General features: G+C 38.0%; 1 protein-coding gene across 4 annotated transcripts in view; it reads right to left on the bottom strand.

Moving 5' to 3' along the window:
• Nucleotides 1-21,889, bottom strand: part of LOC105440494 — a 29,814-nt gene extending 7,925 nt beyond the window's left edge. The window contains exons 1-6 of one of the 4 annotated variants that reach the window (XM_030978026.1): nucleotides 21,417-21,887; nucleotides 13,157-13,317; nucleotides 12,069-12,352; nucleotides 9,330-11,083; nucleotides 5,772-5,930; nucleotides 1,754-2,935 (exon numbers count right to left, since the gene is read on the bottom strand). In XM_030978026.1, coding sequence (XP_030833886.1) covers nucleotides 2,933-2,935; nucleotides 5,772-5,930; nucleotides 9,330-11,083; nucleotides 12,069-12,352; nucleotides 13,157-13,293 — 2,337 coding nt within the window. In that variant the 5' untranslated portion in view covers nucleotides 13,294-13,317; nucleotides 21,417-21,887 and the 3' untranslated portion in view covers nucleotides 1,754-2,932. Of the gene's footprint in view, nucleotides 1-1,753; nucleotides 2,936-5,771; nucleotides 5,931-9,329; nucleotides 11,084-12,068; nucleotides 12,353-13,156; nucleotides 13,318-21,416 lie in introns of those variants that run through there. The other 3 variants (XM_030978025.1, XM_030978023.1, XM_030978024.1) reach the window with 3 other exon arrangements.

The raw sequence follows: 21,889 nt of genomic DNA on the forward strand, positions 1-21,889 counted from the left end.
CTTCCTATGGTGATACATACTATCCTTAAGTTTGAAGTTTTTACATCTCCAGTGGTTCTTGAGATATCATGATAACAATCTCAATGTATGGAATTTCATAAGTTGACCTCTATGACCCTTGACCTTTGACCTACGTGCTCCAAAATGTAATCAGATTGTTTTCCTATAGTGATACACACTATCACTAAGTTTGAAGTTTAAATCTCCAGTGGTTCTTGAGATATCATGATAACAATCTCAATGTATGGAATTTCATAAGTTGACCTCTGTGACCCTTGACCTTTGACATACGTGCTCCAAAATCTAATCAGATCATCTTCCTATGGTGATACATACTATCCTTAAGTTTGAAGTTTAAATCTCAAATGGTTCTTGAGATATCGCGCTAACAAACTCAATACAAGGAATTTCATAAGTTGACCTCTGTGACCTGTGACCTTTGACCTACGTACTCCAAAATCTAATCAGATCGTCTTCCTATGGTGATAAATACTATTCCCGAGTCTTAAGTTTAAATCTTAAATGGTTCTTGAGATATTGTGATAACGGTCAAACGGGACGGACGTACGGACGTACGGACGGACAACCCGAAAACATGATGCCTCCGGCACCACCTTCGGTGGCGGAGGCATAAAAAATGTATAGCATAGTAAAGTTCATTTTGGACAATATGCACAGACCAGTTCCTTGATGATACGTTTAACGTGCGTCGTCATTGCCGCATATCTGTCAGGTTTGCCCTTGCAACTGAAACGTGAATCATCTAATTGCATTCTATCCTTTTTCTTAATGATTGAAGGGACAGTGAACGGTTGGGCTGGGCGATGGGGGAGACACAAGTGGCAGGGGCAATCATAAATTCACCCAAAAATTAGTAATTCTGATTTGTAATTAATACAAATTGTGTAAGGTAATTGTAGAATCTTGGTTTTTGTATGACATGGTCAAATAAAACATAGAATCCTGTCTGGATCTACAAATATTTTAATGAAGTTCTATAAATGACTAATCCAGAAAAACAGAATATTCCGGATTATTTGTAAGGGTTGGCAGGTATGTAATATTAGTTGAATATGATCTGAAAATTACAGATGTTTTGCTTTTCATGTAAAAAAAGTTATAGCATAACAAAGTTCATTTTGGACAATATGCAGTTTAGTTCCCTGATAATACATTTAATATGAGTCATCATTGCCGCATACCGTATGTGTCAAGTTTGCAACTGAAACGTGAATGATTAATTGCATTCTTCCCTTTTTCTATGAATGACTAAACAGAGTTGTTAGCAACATCAGAGAGACAGGAAATCAAACATTACAAGTACATTTCAACTAATAGAATGATGAAGAAACTATCAGAAACTTCCTAACCAGCTTGAACCTTTTGGTATGAGGTAGGAATTTCAGTTGCAGGTTTGAGGATGTAGTAAGTTTTGCTAACTCAAATCAGAATATTTTTACTCTCAGCAAACTTTTGGATTATTGATAAAATATTATCTAGCAGCTTATTACAGAATTTCCATATGTAATCATCTGGCATCACTATGGAGCAATCCGGAAGATTCTTCTCAAGGACTCTGTATTAAAACATTACCTGATGTAAATATAAGAGAAAGTGAACCAATAAATATATAGTTTCTTATACTAGTTCCACTTTAACACTTGTAGATTAGAATAAACCTTAATATAATGTAGCATAAATTTTGTTCCATCTTGTGTTTTGGATCACAACACTTAAATCGGATTTACAACCTTTTGTGATGACTTTACATGTTTGTTACATCCAATGCTCCTGTTAATCCAATACTCCTGTTAATCCAATACTAATATACCTATTACCCCCATCTCAATGTTGTTTTATAATTGATATAGGTATAAGAGGGTGACATTGACCAAAGCAACCTCATACTAGATGAATTTCAGAATTCCTGGGTCTGTCTTTTAAGATCTTACAAGAATTACAAGAAAGAGTGAAAGTTTGCCTGCTAATGTAAAGTAACATTTCAAAGTTAGGTTTATATGAAATATAAATACAGTGCAACTATTATTCAAATGATACACCCCTCTATATTATAGGTTCCTACAGCAAGATGAGTAACCAGCCAAGAAAACGTGTGGCAGATAGTGCCATGTCCATGAAGCATGTGCCTGCTAAGAAGTCTTCCAAAGATATGAGCACTGACTACACAAAATGCATCATATGCCAACAAGAATCTGTGATAAGCCTATTCTTCATCCAGTTACGTGTGTAACAACATATATGAACAAATTTAAGGCTCTTCGCATTCTGGTCGGTCAAAGTTAAACCCTTATGATGTTGTAGATGAGCTGGAAGCTCCTCTTTTCCAGCTCCTGGTCTGTCCACATTCCTCGTAGAATCATCCGCGTAAGGTACCGAGACATTCTTGAGGAGCTTGGTGTCGATAAAGGAGATAAATACCGGGCGACCATCTTGAAACATAAATTACATGAATACTATGGGTCACATATTTTGGTTCTCAATCAAACCAAAGGTTCAGGATTTATATGTGCTTCCACATTACCACTTGGTGACGCACTGAAAAAACTGAGGCGCCTAGAAGGAGATGATATCGAGGGAAAACACCATACACTCCTGCAAGCATCAAAGATTCTTAGAGCAGATTGTGAAGTGTAAGAAAGAGATGTGTGAGAAAAATTCAACTGAGATTTCATTCACATCTGCATACAATATGGTTCCAGACTCACTCACTCTTCAGATGGCCATGCAGACTGAGGACGTTCTGCTTATGTGGCGCCTCGGTAGAATGATCACAACTTCGCAACTGGTGGATGCTCCTAGAGTTTTAGAAGCAGGACTTCCGGGCTTTCCTCATTCCGTGCTGACCTCCATCCACATAGACAGGCTAGAATCATTGGCTATCTTCCTCTGATCCCATCTTCTCCAACTGACCCTACTGTACTAAAGGAAATGATGATTTGACTTGTCAGGACATCACATGCACGTGGTAACAAATACAAAATTATAACTGGAGATCAGGCTACATATGAGCTCGCTGTAGCCATCAGAGACAAGCATCGTAGTGAGTTCAGCAATGTGGTCTTACTGCTGGGTGGCTTTCATCAAGCTCACAACTACATGAAAGCAGTTTGCAGATCTTTAGGGCGGCAGGTGCAGAAGATTTTCTTGTTGCAGCTGGTCTGTGCCAGGAAGATGTTTGGTGATAAAGCCGACTACTACCAGGCCATACATGCCCTCAGAATCCTGAGCGAAACTATGTGGCGCCTCTACTAGGAAGCATTCTAGACATGATGGGCAGCAGACAGAGAAACAGATCACTGGCAGCCTGAGGTGGAATCTGTCTTGAAAATGCTCTATGAAAAAGACATCACTGCCACTGAAAAGTTGCAAATGCTTCAGAATTCCCATGAACAGTTATCAGCCCTTCAGGAACTTTTCCCAGAATCAATGGTTGATCAACCAACAGCAATCTTCTGGTCCACCTTCCTGATGTTCTGCATAGATTTAACTACTACCAGCGAGAAGCTGACTGGGTAGGACATGTCTGTGAATCATATTGAATGATACCTTACCTCAAAGCAGCAGGGCATTACAAATATGGGCAGCAGTCTCTGCCTCTCTATCTTGATGAGATGAAAAATCTTCCTAAAACAGCCCCTGATGTACATGATGCACTTATGGCGGGTGCATTTGTTGCAAGGAGAGCAGACGGCAAGCACAATTGTGTTTCTCCTGACATGCTTCTTGAACAGACAAATGCAGATGCCAAGTAAGAAGAAAGTGGACATGACGGAATTACACCTAACCCCGCCCCATGGATAAAATGGGTTTAAACAATTAAAACCCATCACATCTGTCTCTGCACAGTAAATATCGATGCTGCATCTTCTTTCACCCAGCCCTAACAATGAATCTGGTGTATGTCGAGTACAAGGGACACAGAGATGGTCATCAAGGTAATGGTAGCAGTCGAGACGAATGCATCCAGTGCAACTACAACATCCCTGATAAATGTGTCAACTGGGCAATGTGCTGATTGCACAGTTTAGGACAACTTGAGCAGTGTTAAACAAATAGGCGTGGAGGCACTGTCTCAATCACTGTCCAGTCTTCAGAAGAAGACAAGTATTATGAAGCTGAACACGTTCCACACACAAAACAAGAAACAAAAGAAGTCTGGGCCCACAAGAGCTAAATCAGGGAAGAGTGATGAAGTAACTGCTCTTCTGCGTATGACACAGATCATTGCTAGTGATGGAGAACTAGAGATTATTGACTTGGTGAGAACCCCAAGGCAAGGGCCATCACTGACGTTGTATCCAGAGAACTAATCAAGGAGGTATTAGGGCCATCACAACATATATTAACACCTCAGCAAGTGATGACTTCAAGGAGTCTGATCTGGGCAATCTCAGAGCATACAAGTTTTTGAACAACAGATCTATACTCTCCTAAGGCTCCTCCCCCCCCCAAACAGGAGACACATTTTTTCTTCATGTAAAGAGAGCTGCATGCCCTTGCAACGATGATGAATAAGAGAGCACACATTCACATTGCCAAGCCTAAAACCCACCCTGGACAGAATTTGGGTGGAATCTGGATGATCAGCACGTGCTTCCTGTTCGAAGTACCCATCAAGCCTGGCCCGTTTCAATGAAGAAGGCTATATCATGCTACATAGGGTGCCGCTACCAAGGACTATCAAGCAAATTTAGCAGGATGCAGGACATCGAATACGACATCAGAGCAGCAAAAATCAGTGACAGTAGCAGCGACTCAGACAGTGATTAGGAAAGAAAAACAGTAATATCAGAAATAAAGAATATAGGTAGTCGCTTTAAATGTAAATAACTATGATGTACCAGGAAATCAAGTTTGTCGACAAATTGAATAGCATTCTTAAAATGCAAGTTCATCTCTTATTTTCATCTCAATTCCCTTTTCAATTAGATATCATCATCATCAGTCATATTTTTATTTACATTTAAGCAGGTATGTGCAATGTGATTGTAGCCACAAAAGCTGTTGGCCTGTGAGTGGCAATTCTAAAAATAAATGTCATATTTGATTCATATTACTTTAGAACATTCTCCAAATTGATTTTTTGACTTCACAAAGGAATCCAATATACACTACAGACGATTGTATAGTCAAAACTAAATAGTAAAAAGAAACCCTGACATGATGCAGAAATGTTATATTGAGGTTAATGCAACATGTCATGAACGTAAAATCAGAAAGAAGTTAAGTGAACACTAAATATAATTCAAGACTTGGCAATAAAAACCTTTTCTGATAGGCTTTAAATTATTTGAACACTTTGCATGTATTGACTCCCTATGTGCATTTCCCATTCAATACTCAAGTTTATTATGGTTTATCCCTAAATCAAACATTCAGGGGCAGCAATATCTTGTCATGGCAGGAATGGGGGGGGGGGGGGAGAGGAGGTGGGTGGGATATTTAAGGAAGTTTGGCAACTGAAGGGGGAAGGTTTACCCCCCCCCTCTCCCACTACAATTTTGTATTTTGTTGTGAGAAAATTTTGCAACATCCTCGTGTAAATCTTACTGGGAGGATGCAAAGTGACAGAATGACAAAAACAATACACATTTTAGTTTTTAACTTTTAAATTCCTGACCCAACTTAATTTTTTTTCTACAACTGTAATCACAGTGATTTTTCAAATTTTCAAGCGATTGATGTTCTGCGTCTTGACAAAGCGCCCCCTTAGGCTACACTACGGCATTACAATGTGTTTTTTCACTCACCTTGGACTTGTTTCCTTCTTTAGCGAGAACTGCATAGAAGTCACTGTGCAAGGCAGCTTGACGTAGTGCAACATCCTCTAGAGAGGGCACAGAGCATATAATCTCCCCCATATCATGTGATATAATTGGTCCAAATTCTCTATTTACTCCAAGATCGATCTAAATCAAAAGCAAAAACAAAAACAAAACAAACAAAAAATTAAAATATGAGAAAGTCAGAGTCCATTGATAAAGTTTAAGACCACCTCAGATTTTGTTGATGCTTCTGTCACTCGGCCTGCATTAAGAAAGTCTCATTGAATCATTACAGAATGGTTACTTAATACAGTGGTCGATATCATCAGAGTAGTGCTACGAAACCTATATGATCCCAAATTTATTTGCAAAGGAAGGCCTGCTATAACATTTTATCTGCAATGCAGCATGGTAAAGGCCATTTTAAAGGGCCCTAAATTATTCCATCCATCAAAATTAAGGGTTACTCTGAAGTCTGAGCATCAAATGATCAAGAGGACTGGTTGCAGCAAAACTGAGGTGTAGGATGCCATTTCAAGCAGACAGTTTATTTTCCAACCAGAAAAGGGTTGGTAGTCCAATAAAACTAATTCAAATAGTTGACTGTTGATATTTATCATATGCCTATAGTAATGGGTATATGAAATGATACTGCTCAAGTATTATCATAATGTATGTTTCACATCAACCCCCCCCCCCTCCACTACAACAAAAATGGACAGTCAATAATCATCATTGCCGGTAGTATACCCACTTAAAAATATCATTAGTGTAAATATTGTATTAAAGACATCTCCTTGAAGACTTGTGCAAATTTGTAATGCTTCCTTCTCATCTCTTTCTTTCTCTCTTAAATGTTGTTTTGTGTATAAATTATTTGAAACTTTATTAATTTGATTTTGTATAGTGCTGGGTGCTTTGCCTATTTAATGAGCTATTACATTTCACCTTTGACCTACATACTCAGAAATCAAACTTATGCTATACATGTATTTTGATACCATGTACCTTCATATTAAATTTCATTAAATTTGTCTAACATTACTCAAGTTATCGAATGGAAACCAGATTTGCATATTTAATGAGCTATGACCTTTGACCTACATATTCTGAAATTGAACTTAGCCTGTGTTTTGATACCATGAACCTTCATATCAAATTTCATTAAAATCTGTCAAACAATACTAGAGTTATGGATCGGAAACCAGATTTGCATATTTAATGAGCTATGACCTTTGACCTACATACTCTGAAATTGAACTTAGGCTGTGTTTTAATACCATGAACGTTCTTATCAAATTTCATTAAAATCCGTCAACCAATACTAAAGTTATGGATCGGAAACCAGATTCGCATATTTAATGAGCTATGACCTTTGACCTACATACTCGGAAATTGAACTTAGCCTGTATTTTGATATCATGTACCTTCATATCAAATTTCATTAAAATCTGTCAAACATTACTAAAGTTATCGATCAGAAACCAGATTGTATTTTTTCGCATATTTAATGAGCTATGACTTTTGACCTTTGGCCTACATACTCCGAAATCAAACTTAGCCTGTAATTCGATATCATGTACCTTCATATCAAATTTCATTAAAATCTGTCATACATTACTAAAGTTATCGATCGGAAACCAGATGTGTAGTTTTTCGCATATTGAATGAGCTATGACCTTTGACCTTTGACCTACATACTCCGAAAAACGAAATTAGCCTGTATTTTGATATCATGTACCTTCACATCAAATTTCATTAAAATCCGTCAAACATTACTGAAGTTATCAATCAGAAACCAAATTTGTTACGGACGCACGGACGGACGCACGGAAGGACGCAAGGCAGCGTTACTATAATTAATCTACATCTGCACAGTTCAACTTAAGTTGATGCAGTTAAAAATGATTGAGCATCCCATTTGGCTTTTCATATATAAGTCATTTGTTAAGTCATGCGTAACTTTATGAACAGCTTTATGAAACACCCCCCTGGAGTACTGGTTAAACATGATCTGAAATGTTCATATCATGTGAATAATATTGTCAAGCGAGCAAGCACAAAACTATACATGCTCAGAATATTAAACAGATTCAAACTTCCAGCAAATGATCAAATTTGTCTACTTTTCTTACGTTCGGCCCATGGTAGAATACTGTGCCCCTGCTTGGCCCTCTGGGCTAACTGAAAACCAAAGTAATCAGATTGAAAGAATCCAAAAAATGAGCATGCTGCCGTGTGCTTGGACTGCACTACTGTACTTACCAACATGCTCTAAAAGAATTGGAACTGCCCACTCTCAATGAATGACGAGAGAAACTAGCATTGAGTCTGTTCAAAAGATTGACCAGCCCATCATCAAACTTTCACCATGGGCTTCCTCCATTGCAATCAACTTTACATTGTCGATCATTGCGAAATGGCCAAACCTAGTCTGAAGTCTTAAAACGGAGCGCTTCAAAAGAAGTGCTCCTCCTCTACCTCATCAGGCTCTTGAATTTAAATTTAAAGTAAAGGGGGAGGGGGATCCATAAATAAATCTGTTGTGCATTATGCTTTAATAGGTAAAAGTACCCGCAAAATCCCTTTATCCTCGGTTTAATGGGTTTATCTTGTCATTGTTGTAAATTATTTAGTGTTAATTAGATTATAATACCATGTGTACAATTTTACATGCTATTCAAGCCCTGCAAAAGAATTCGATACAATTTATTGACCAATTTGATGGTTTGTAAATTGTGATTATGCAATATTTCTTAAACTTTTTTTAATACTCATACCATTGATTAGATTTATATTCTCTTTTGAACTTATCATAAATACTTTGAACTATGAATTAAAGCAAATATCTGTAACCAAATTATTGATATATCTGCCGACAACCCACACGCAAGAGAGAGAGAGAGAGCCTGAGAGAGAGGGAGAGAGTGAGAGAGAGAAGGGGAAAGAGAGGGGGCAGAAGAGGACGGATAGAATGTGGGAATGATGGACATAATTTATTGATCAAAAGTGCAATTTACTTCTCTCCATGAATTATGTTTCATGACTTATACTTGTATTGTTTTTGTTTTTCTGAAATTATTTAATCTACAGTGTTCTATATACCATGAGTATCATCTGGCTTTTGGATATTCTTACCACTTTTAGTATTGTATTTTTATGTATTTTTAAAACATGCTTGTAAAATGTGAACAATTCAGCCATTGGCTGCTAATCATTTTTTGATTCATACCATGAACAAATAAATGAATAAATAAATATTAAATACCCATTCCTAAAAAAATGCATGTCTGTAGATGCCCATTGGGTTTGCAATTGAAGGGGAAGTCCACCCTGATATTAAGTTGGTTTTAATAAAATCAGGAAAAGGAGAGAAACAAATTATTGAGCAATATTCAATTTAAAATAGGAAACTTTTGAATTTTAAGTCAGTTTAATAATGTTTTTCTCATTTTCTGCTTCTATTCAAACCTACTTAATATCAGGGTGGACATCCCCTTTAAATTGTAATACTTATTAATGTACGTAAGATATCAAACTTACCACATCTTTATGTACACCTAGTCCAGTGAATACATAACCTGCTACGGTGTGTGCTTTCATGGATGGGTGTATGACCAGAGATGACATTCCACCCCTCAACAAGGCTGCAGTATCTAGGTCCTGACTCTCAAAGGATACATCAACCAAGAAATTCATCTCCTGTGAGTTTGTGGTGTTACCCTGTACCATGCATTTCATGACATGGTGTGCAACAGTTTTGTCCCGTGATACAGTGAAGTACAGGAGATACCTAAACTCTTCCTTCCTAGGCAGTACTACTTGCTCAATCAGCCTGTTGAATTCATTGGGATCTAATTCATACAGGGAAGCAAGATGGACCCCAGCCATGTACTCCTGAAATAGTTTGTGTGGAAAGAAGAAAGTAGACTGCAGGAACGGACTGCTCTTATCATGTATAGACAACAATTTGTTCTCCTTAGACAACACCCCCACTCTGCAAGCTGTTTCAATGGAGTCTGAGCACTGTTCAAAATCACCTTCTTGGAAACTAAGGGTGTTTTCTTGTAGCCCGGTGAAAGCAACTTTGGCAACTGGTTCCATGAGCTTCTCAATTTGACAGCGAAAGGCTTGGAAATCTTGGCTGTCTAGATCTGTGATCTCTTTCTGAGCATAATGCACCTTCAAGAATTCAAACATTTCATCAAATATTTGAGAAAAAGTTTGTAATGACTTCAACTTTTCTTGTTTTTCGTCACCAAGTTCTCTCCACATAAGACAGAGCATAGCTATGTAGATAGGATACGGGGCCATATTCTTAGATATGATGTCATTGTCCTTGGTTAATTGGATAAGCTGATCTGCTTTGGCCACATCTTCTGAAAAGTACTTGTGAATGTAAACCTCCACACTATTCTTGCTAAAACCTTCCACATGAATGAAAGTGTACAGCTTCCTCAGAATATCATTATCTCTCGTCTCTGTGACCCTCCATGGGCGACTTGTCACCAACACCGGGCAAGTGGCAAGTTCATCCGAACGCAGAATGTCTGTAAGTGCAATGTCACCTCTCTCTGAAGAACTTCCACTTGCCACTGCACTGGTGACTATTGGCTGCAAAGTGGCACTTGATGACTCTGGCTGCGTTAACTTCTGCCGCTTTTTTTTGTTCATCTTTGATTCTGATCTTGCCTTGGTTTGATCAGCAGACTTTGGCTGGTGACATTCTGACTTTGAACCAGCTTCCCCTTCCTGTACAACCTTGCCTTTAAACTCATCTAATCCATCAAATGCAATGAATACATGAGTTGGATTTGAACGAATGTACTCAGTGATCTGGCAGGCTGTTGCTGGGTTGTCTTTGGAGAGATATGACTTGGCAATCTCACCGATCGTGTATTGTTTGGCTTCACGAAAAGGGACAACAAGTACCCACACAAACTTTGGGACAGCAGGACTGTCATTTATCCAGTCCCAGGCAATCTTAGCACAGAATGTTGTCTTTCCAGCCCCAGCCTCTCCCTGAACCATGATCCGCTTGGGGAACTCTCCATTGACTTTGAGTTTAAAGAGATCACTGTACTCAAGTGGTCGCTTGCGTTTTTTTCGATATTCCTCTTCCAGGACAAGGTTTGTGTACATGTCTGTGAATGGTACAATGGAATCAGGGTCGAGAGGATCATCTCTGATCTTACAGAGAGTTGTCCGGTACATGAATTTGAGATCATCTGCACATCTCTTGATCTGTTCAGTGGAAAGTGGTCGGGTCTGTGATCCTGGCATTGTATCAGGTGCACCTTTAAATTTAATAATATAAGTGTGTTAATTTCATCTGCATATCAAATTGTTTTTGTTTAGGATATTCATGAAATATTCTATTTCTGATGTATTTATTGTTGTCAACTTTTCAAGATTCAATGAGAACAGATAATAATTTATTGTCTTTGCAGTATAATTTCTGCACATCATACATGTATACTATTGTTGATGCATGACATGTCTGTTTGTTTTCTTTTTTATTTATCTCAATAGAATTTGTCTATTAATGTATCCGTATGTAAAACATGTCAATATCAATAATTTCCATCGCTAACAGTATGGACAATAATGATGAACCATATAAAGTTTATATTTTATAGCTCAAAGAACAATTCCACTCAAAATAGAAAGAACTGAGAGAAATGTAGATTTCCTTTTGTTTTGTACACAAAAATCAGAAATTCTCCATTTTGGGGCTGACATCTTTTTTATAGATAAAACGACTCTGTAATTTTCATAAACTTGGTGTCAAAAGATGAGCATGACTTGAAAAAAATAGTCTGAAAGTGGCTGGGCTTGAAATGCAAAGAAATTTGAATGATAATCCTTGTACAGCTTCATGTAAAACGTGTCATCATCTCCCTTACATAACACATAGTGAGTGGGTCTGTAACCATGTATTAATGGCCACAGCCCATGAGACCGACAGCCCACAAGACCGACAATATCTGTCTAGCGAACCATCTGAAAAGTTGTTAGAAGGTCCATGAGACCAACTACCCATGGACTGACATGTCAGTCTCATGGGTGTTCTGACAACTATTTTGAGGGTTAAACAGACCGGCAGTATCAGTCTTGTGGGCTTTTCGTCTACTGGGATGTCCTGTTATAAAATAACCCTATTTGTACCAAACAAGAAAGTGTCAAATCAGTGTTCTGGGGCTGCCTGCAAGAGCAATACATTATAAATGGCAGTAAAGGCCTTCTTGCGGGCAGCCGACACGATTGCCTTCTTTTTCTCACCTGTCCGCTTCAGGACTAGACTGCCAGCAAGTAGTTCGCCAGAGAGGGACCCTAAGTCACTTCTTTCTAATTCCTCTGCTAGAAGAGCCCTGATGTCTGTGCCTGGAGGCTGTTTGTCTCTCCATCTCGTGAAGACTGTCATCAATGCATCACTGGTATTTTGGCTCTCTTTCTCGATTTGACCAAGCTCTGCAATGGAGATGTCCAGGTTAATGCCCACCTCTTTGTAGTAGCTAGGTTTAATTTGCTTTGACAGCTTTAAGAATTCCTTTTCACTGACAATCCTGTAATTAAAAACATGAGTTTATCAAGCATCTCTTTAAGTTTCTCTTAAAGCCCTTCTCAAGTGTTGGGAGCCCCAAATTCGCCATTATTTGGAGGCAAAATTTCACCTAAATTGTAAAGATTTTCCCCAAAAAAATGTGTTTAAAGATAAATATTGATAAAAAGAAAAAATAATTTCTGTTTTCTGTTGTACGCAAAAAACCTATATTTTGTATTCTTTCATCAATATTTGACATCAACACATTTGTTTTTAAAATCCTGCAGAAATGTGTTTAAAATGAAATCACTTTTCACATTATGATACAATTTAAGTGAAATTTTGCCATCAAATTCTTGGGGCTCCCAACACTTTAGAGGGGACATAAGTGTCTCTTATTGTGTTGTAACTTCTACTGTATAATTCATTAAAGCACCTTTCTTCATACTTTGTAAGTTTAGTTCAGTTCTTGATGAGCTTTTGGGCAAAACAGGCTGTACAACTAACTACGTGGAAGAATAAGCGAGCTCCAGCCTACAAATATGTACACTAGCTCCTAGAGATGAGCACTGCAGTACCTGCAGCTCCATGCGCATACCTATCTGATTCCATGAAGCTACATGTACTGATGAGATTCATGCAAAGGTATATTGAAGCATATACACACACAAGACTTATACCTCATTGAGCAGTGCAGTTGAACATGGAAGAAAAACTGGCATGCATGTATGTGGTGTTATGCTTTAATAGTAAGAAAAATACTCATATCCCTACTGCTCATTACTGTAAAGAACTGGAAATAAGCTTCAAATACATATAGACTGACCTGTCTGGTCCAGGGTTGGTTTCAACATCACCAGATCTCATCAGGAGAATCATGAGCAGATAGAGAAGGCAGAATCCATCCATGGTGCTAGACGTCCTTCTCATTCGACAGAAACTCAGTCCGCTGGAAAGGTACATGAATGATAACCCCAGCAAGACATCCTGTAATTGACAAAAAGGGGGATTGATGCAGTTAATTATACAAATTGAAGTGAATTAAATTGAATTGAATTTATTTATTCACCACCATTAAAAACATTGAAACAAAAGATCATTAATATAAACATGACATGAGTTAAAATACATGTTCTACAGCGATATAATATAAAATTAAAAGATAGTTATAAGTAAATTTAGTGTCAAAAGTAAAACAATAAATGACTATTTACAATGAGTAAATTACTCATATTAGTGAATAGTGACATACATGTACGTGTATGTACAATGTACATAAAATGGTTCACTGTTTACACTTTTTCGCCCCTTATCCAAATATTTGCCTCCTGACTTGACTCTTTTGCAATTTAATACTGAATTTTATTCAAAGATAAAAGGGGATGACATGTGAAGATCTAGCTTATATTCAGGAAGGGAAGGGGGGGGGCGGGATGGGTGTCTCCATTTGTGCTGCAGAGAGACAAAATACACATTTAAAGGATTTATGAAATAAAGCTACCGGTAATCAAATATCATATTGAGATTATTTTCATTGTGTATATGGTAGGGTGTAAATACAAAGGAATTCTTGTGGAGCATCCCCCTACCCCTCCCCCACCCCTCCGTGATGTAGTGCAATGTTTTTTTTTTCATTGTTGAAATATGTAAATTTTTACAATTCATAGCATCTGATATCACTACGGTCTCTATGTTAACTCCCATTATACACTATTAGTATTTCTTTGTATTTACACCCTACTCTTACAGTAAGCAGAAAAATCAAGGAGAATAGTGAAAGTTGAAACAAAAAGGAAAGTGTGGGAGCTTTTGCATTTTTTAACTTCAAATTGTGCAATCTGATGCATTTATTTACATATAATAATCGTGCATTTTGGTGCTTGTCGTGCCATACCTCAGTGGAAATTATAGAATCTGAGTTACAATGTAACATGTCATGTTTACGGTTCAAACATAATCAAACAATATTTACACAAACATGACACAAATCTGACACTAATATACCATACTATAATAGTGCCAATACAGTACGGTGTGTCCTTGACTTGCAGGGGTGGGCCTGGCCTGACATATCCGAATGCTGCTGAAATTACTTCCGTAGTGCAGTGGCAAGCGACTTGAGTGCCGTTTTGCCAATATGCTAGGCGTGGCAGCCGTGGGGTGCATGGTACTGCAAACACTCACAAAATGACCCCTGGGTGACCGTATACTTACGGTAAAGTTACGAGGTTTATATATGTATCATAAAGAAGACAATACTTCAATTTGATGGAAGTGCTTATAAATAGATATAAAATAAATCAAAATCTCTATAATCTTAAAGGGATTGGGTAACTTTGTCTCAGATTCTGAAACGAAATCCTGGATTTAGCTCATGCTGCATTGATAATCATAAACCTTTAGGTCAGTCAGTAACACCATGACTTTTACAAGCCGATCGCCTGTCTGATTATCAAGATATTTATGAGTGGAAATCAAAATTTAATTTGGCGTTTTCCTAACGGTTTTCATAACACTACAGTCCATTGGGGAAAATGAGTCGGTATGGTAAACCTGGTCACTCAAAGATATTTACTTTTTAGAGGCACTTCGTGATCATTTTGATGCGCAATTTTTTTAACACAATGTACATGTATCTCAGATTTAACATTGTTAAACGATGCCTTTAATATTAAAGCAAGTTCGTAATTAGCCACTGGAGTCGTATGACGTCAACGTGTCATAGCTAGGTCACATCAGCATAATATCTCCAAACGCCCACAAGCTTGTGTGTATATCGTCTATACTATGGGATGTTGGGAAGAAGGAAACAAATCGTGTGATGCAATAAACTTATGAAGTGCTACTGCGCGGATCGGATTGGAGCGAATGATGGTTTCCTATTTCACGAAAGTGTAGTTTCTGTGTACAACCTAGGCAGCTTGTGGACGAGTGGATAAGTCACCGGACTGTGGATCACAGGGTCTGCGGTTCAAGTCCCACCGCGGCACTAGTGTCCTTTGGCAAGACATTGATCTACATCTGCCACTCTCCACCCAGGTGTTAAATGAGTACCCGGTAGGATGCGAAAGCTAATGTGCTTAGATTAGCATTGTGCTTGTAAAAATGACGCCTGGCTGGAATGCTCCCCAGGGAGTGGAGAATGTGCATGCATACATTGTGTGCGGGTAAGCCTGAATACGATGACCGGGGTAATAATATATATATCTGTAAAGCGCTTTGAGAGGGCCTTTGGTCCTGAAAAGCGCTATATAAGAACTAGCTATTATTATTATTATTATCATGAAAATTAGCTGAAAATACGACTCAATGACTGCGACATTGGGATTGTTTAATGCCACTACTTTATTTGTCTATAACATAGTGTATGATGGCCGACCATTGCCATGTCCTATATATGTATCATCTTAAAATTACCTCATAGGGAATCCCCTCAAATTTAATGGCATTCCGGGTATGCGAATTATGCATTTGTAGGCTAGCGTAGAAATGAATTGAATAGCTGAATGAGAACAAAGACATGTTTGTTGTTGGTGTGACAGTGCAATTGTAAATACAATGCATGACATGAATACATATATATTTGTAATAGCACTTCCTCAGACAAGGTGCCTAGTATAGCACCATCTATTGCTATTCACTTGATATCAAACACTCAGAAGGCTACATGAACATGGTTGTGCTGAGGTTCAAGAATCCCCTTTTTGCCAGCGCATCAAGGAGATTGAAGTCATAATATTGTCATTAAAGATAAACTTTAGTACCGGTAATGCGATTGCATTGTGAAAGAAAAGGTGTGAAAGGATCAGAAACAGTTGATCATGTAGCATGTAAGTATTGGTGTGCACTGCAAGGTTCTGGAGTCATCAAATCATAATAAATTTGACCGAGTCTTGGTAAAGTAACAAACACTCACATAGAAAGCTATATATGGGACAAAACACATGGTGTCGGGGATGGTACTACCTTGGTTTCCTTGTCTTTCTATGCTCATTACTCAGCCAGTATACATTTTCTTCCAAAATTGTTTGGCACATGTCATTTATTTGTAATCTTGAACATTCAGTGTAAGTTTCGTTTGATTCTGTGAGAATTAATTTTTTTTTTTTACCAGTACTGGAGTTTATCTTTAAGTCAGGCAAAGAGGTTAGTTTTGTTCTATATTTAATGTATTTCTATGAATTGTCGAAACATAAAGTGTAAATTAGTGTGTGTGTTTTCAACTTCATACTGAGAGATGTTGATGTTTGTATGTAATGTAATACATGCAAGCCTATGCTGTTATTATGTACATTTGATTTTATATTAAGAACAAGGATAACAGTAAAGATACTGCTAATAATTTGAAGATATATTGTGAGAGTGCTGAAGCACTAAGTAGAGATTTGGAATTTAGTATTGTCTGGTTCATTGTTTAAACAAGCTATAGTGAAGTCTAGTTAAGACACTTGTATTGTGAGTTTGTCTTTATGTAAAGCCATAATGCAGATGGACTAGAATAGTGACTGGGATTATGTTAACAGGTTATGAAGATGAGTTTCTCAAAGATACTGTGTTATTGCTATATTGACGATGCTATGATGTACTTGTATTTATGATTCTTTATCTGTGATTTATCCACAGTTTTCACGGAATGAAACGGAATGAAACGGAATGAAACAAAATGAAATGGTTACTCAAATCATTAAAGCGTTGGTCACAACCCACCGTGCGTGTTTTTAGTCCGTACGGTTTCTGGGGAGGCCACAGCTGTCACGTTTTTCTGAAAACATAGGGAGGGAGTGGCAAAGGCAGGGAGGGAGTACCGGCAACGCACGTCACACGCACTGGGGGTGAATCGGTAGCCTGACCGCAGCCCGAACGCAGCGAAAGTTCCTCATGCACTTAAAGTGCTACAGTGTGTCTGTGTGCTCCCGAATCCATTCTGAGGCGGTCTCACCACGTACGGATACACAAAGTTTGTCCACATTTTTGCACGTAGACAGCACGCACTTGCAAGTACGGCGAGTTGTGACCACCGCATTAAAACTACAGATTCCCGTAGAAGCCTTTGTTTAGACTTGTTTATTTGATATCGACCTCGCTGCAGCCACAGTTGTAATCGAGTATCTGCTATTGTGGTTATTGGTCACAATCTTAATCAATTTCGTCAAATCTGACTGCCAGTTTTTTATCTGCAATTTTTCCAATAGTTATTATATTCTTCATTATGTTGTAAATTGGAATTTTATATGTTGTAAACAAATAGGAATTATGTGGTGCAAAGGTGTCCTGCTTCTCCAGCCAATAGGGACTTTTAGATTTGCACATTGACATAGTGGACTGCTACTTGTGACATCCTTTTATACCGCCAGTGCCTTAAAAGGACGTCACACGTAGCAGTCCACTATGTCAACATGCAAATCTAAAAGTCCCTAATGACGAATTGTTTCCCTCCTTTCTGGGGGTATCTCTATTACTCATTTGGAGTACCCCCTATAGGGATTCCCATTGAATTGTTTCCCTCCTTTCTGTGGGTATTTCTATTACTCATTTGGAGTACCCCGTATAGGGATTCTCATTGATCTCTCTGGCTTTGCATGAGTGCATTTCTTTTGTGTACGTGCTGGCATCAGCGAATGCTTTTTATGTACTAAGTTCACGCTGATTTAACTTTTTTTGTTAAATTTTTGTTATCACTGTTACACATGCTGTTTATGATAAAAAATCAATTTTTTTCTTCAATTATCTCAAACCCTTTCAATTATAAGGTACGATATTGAAGTAGGCCTAAACCAATTTGTTGCAAAGCAAGTTGACTTGACACATGAAAATTGATAGCTTGGACTTGTTCTCAGTACTCACTCTCGCAGAGATCAATGGAGACGAGGGTTAAATAAGACTAGTATAGTACTTAGTAGAAACCTAAACATTAGCTCTGTGCATTTACACTGTAATTGATAGCTTGGACTTGTTCTCAGTACTCGCTCTCACGGAGATCAATGGAGACGAGGGTTGAATAAGACTATAGTACTTAGTAGAAACCTAAACATTAGCTCAGTGCATTTACACTGTAATTAATAGCTTGGGCTTGTTCTCAGTACTCACTCTCGCTGAGATCAATGGGGACGAGGGTTGAATAAGACTATAGTACTTAGTAGAAACCTAAACATTAGCTCAGTGCATTTACACTATAATTGATAGCTTGGACTTGTTCTCAGTACTCGCTCTCGCTGAGATCAATGGAGACGAGGGTTGAATAAGACTAGTATATAGTACTTAGTAGAAACCTAAACATTAGCTCAGTGCATTTACACTGTAATTAATAGCTTGAGCTTGTTCTCAGTACTCGCTCTCGCTGAGATCAATGGAGACGAGGGTTGAATAAGACTAGTATATAGTACTTAGTAGAAACCTAAACATTAGCTCAGTGCATTTACACTATAATTGATAGCTTGGACTTGTTCTCAGTACTCGCTCTAGCAGAGATCAATGGAGACGAGGGTTGAATAAGACTATAGTACTTAGTAGAAACCTAAACATTAGCTCAGTGCATTTACACTATAATTGATAGCTTGGACTTGTCCTCAGTACTCACTCTTGCTGAGATCAATGGGGTCGAGGGTTAAATAAGACTAGTATATAGTACTTAGTAGAAACCTAAACATTAGCTCAGTGCATTTACACTGTAATTAATAGCTTGAGCTTGTTCTCAGTACTCGCTCTCGCTGAGATCAATGGAGACGAGGGTTGAATAAGACTAGTATATAGTACTTAGTAGAAACCTAAACATTAGCTCAGTGCATTTACACTATAATTGATAGCTTGGACTTGTTCTCAGTACTCGCTCTAGCAGAGATCAATGGAAACGAGGGTTGAATAAGACTATAGTACTTGGTAGAAACCTAAACATTAGCTCAGTGCATTTACACTATAACCAAAAATCATCAATTTTTCTCACATTCCGGTATTTCGACACAAAAAAATAATCAAAAAAAAGAAATCCTACTCTGGAGAATGTTTTTTTTAAACTGATGTTAACTGATATTTTGCAGTGTTAAAGGCACACTTCGGTAAGCTAAACAAGATAACGCCTTCTACTCATGTGACCTCCTCACTTCATTGGTTCTAATGATACACATGCTCTACTCAGGGCACCGACGAAGCAAACATCAGTTACCGAAATTTCTTCCTTATAATTCCTTGTCATTAGACATTTTTAGAACCCTAATCTGACCTTTTTTTTTCATGGTGCATATCAACATAATTTAATCTAGCTTTTTCTGAAGTTTCATGTCAGTACACCCTTTCTCCACAGAATTAGGGGATTGTAAGTTTGGGGGTGTTTTCTCACACTTCGCATTCAAGACCTAGATTTCATGCATACAAATTGTATAAATATGTGCGAATTCGAGGACGCTTCAACGGTTTTTGTATGTTTTTTTCTTTCCAGTAGTGTAAATCATGGACCAAAAAAATCACTTATGGGATGCATCTCCCAGTCTCAATAAAATCATGTAGAACCTTAAATTCAATACGAAGAAAGCATTTCTTTCAGAGTACATTGTTTGATCTTTTCCCAGTGCTGAATTAATATTCATTATTATTTTCAATTTCCTATAAAATATCCATCACTATATTTTAAAACTCCTGTATACTTATATAATTTTTTGGTGTCAGAGTTATTTACATCAGCGTATTTTTATTTTCATTTTCATTGTCATCATCAACATCATCCCCAACACCAGTTTTTGGTTTTAATTTTTTGGTCATCACCACATGCCCCCTCCCCCAAAGATCTGTTTGTTTAAATGCTTGCATTTCCATAAAATTTGTATTAAACAAATTCCCTTTCACTGGCTTGCTGGCTGCCTGCCGAAGCAACAAACAGAATTGACAAAAGACTTAACTCCGTTTCGTTGATGATCAGCCAAAGACAAAAAAAGGTTTTGAATCAGCGGCTTTTTTCACCAAGACTACATCTGGTTCCACTCACACCAGAAAAGCAATACAAGGCATAGACCAAAAGCTTCAGTCTCTCTATATCGTCGGTTGTTCCACTGAGACTACGTCTGGCTCCACTAGACCTTCGATTATAGAGACTGAAGTTCGTCCTATGGGGACTGTACGGAACAATTGGTTTGGTTCGGCCGGACCGAGATGAATGAGATATGCAACAAGATTTTCACTCTTTACATCCTCATAAATGCTGCAATATTGCAATAATTAGAGTCTAGATCTATATTAAAAAATTAAAAATAACACATTGGTCTATATAGCTTATTTGAATTACGATCTATAGCTTGCTCATTTAGATCCTAAATTAATGATTAATCCGAGAAAGTCTCGTAGTCAAATAACTCCGTTGTCAGCCATCTTGGTTTTAGTTGATGAATATTCATTTTTTCTTTTCGAACGTCCAATAGCTACCGTACATATGTACGAGTCAGCCCGGCTTGACCAACGAACTCCCACAAAACGAGTGCTCTGATTGGACATTGGCTATGTTTTGGTAGGTTGACCCAGAAATATATCGGCCGCTGGGTCATGTCATTACTAGTTAGAGTGCATGAACGTACTGTTTCATTGTTCTGAGATGATAATGGGATAACTCATATAGAGTAAGTCCGTAAATTTCTCATTTTAAAATAGTAAATTAAAATGTAATTACTCCAGATAGGAATATACAAATACATAGTATTTGTCTATCTGCTTCATAGATCAGAAACTTAGATCTAAATAAAGAAAATTGGGGGAGAAAATGTTGTGAGCCAACATTACAAAAAGATGTCCAGAATTGGCTATAGATTACCCCCACGCCCGTACGAGATCTCTGGCGTACCGTCTGTATATGGGGAATGTCAACAAATGTCAGTTTTATTAAAGAAATGACCCATATCAGACGGTTATTTCTGTCTATACAAGGCAAAGCAAAGACACCAAGTTACTAAGTTATAACAAGATATGAGGAGGAGGAATATTACTGGAGTTGCATGGAATTGGAAGCCCATATACACTCAAGTCAAGAGCCTTCTTGCAGATTCTCTGGTAATTAAAGATAACATTAAATACATGTACAGTTTTAAGAAAGATATCCCCCTACTTACCAGGTGGTAATTTTCTGTGGATACAGCTACATCGATTTTGGAAACCACTCGTTCGTCCGCATGCACAAGTATGTGTAGCGTTTATGGGGTGGTGGGAAGAAGGAAACAAATAGTACGTGTGATGCAATGCAGCGCTCCTGTGCTGATCGGATCAGATCTAGAGCGAATGCGGAATGGTGGTTTTCCTATTTCACGAAAGTGTCATTTCTGTCTACAGCCTGGGCATGTAGCTTGGATGATGAAAATCAAGGTTCTACGTCAATAGTGAGAAATTAGCTGAAAATACTACGCAATGGCTGCGATATTGGGATCGTTGCGCACGTAATGCCACTACTTCACTTGTCTATGATGGCCACGGCCACGGCCACATATATCGCGCGAGCGCGCGCGCTCTTATAATTACCTCATGGGGAATCCCCATTTTATGGCCTATGCCAATATGCGGTTGTAGTGTAGAAATGAGTTGAATAGCT

This window comes from Strongylocentrotus purpuratus, unplaced genomic scaffold (genome assembly GCF_000002235.5).
Source record: "Strongylocentrotus purpuratus isolate Spur 01 unplaced genomic scaffold, Spur_5.0 spur5_scaffold_1, whole genome shotgun sequence".
NCBI lineage: Eukaryota > Metazoa > Echinodermata > Echinoidea > Camarodonta > Strongylocentrotidae > Strongylocentrotus > Strongylocentrotus purpuratus.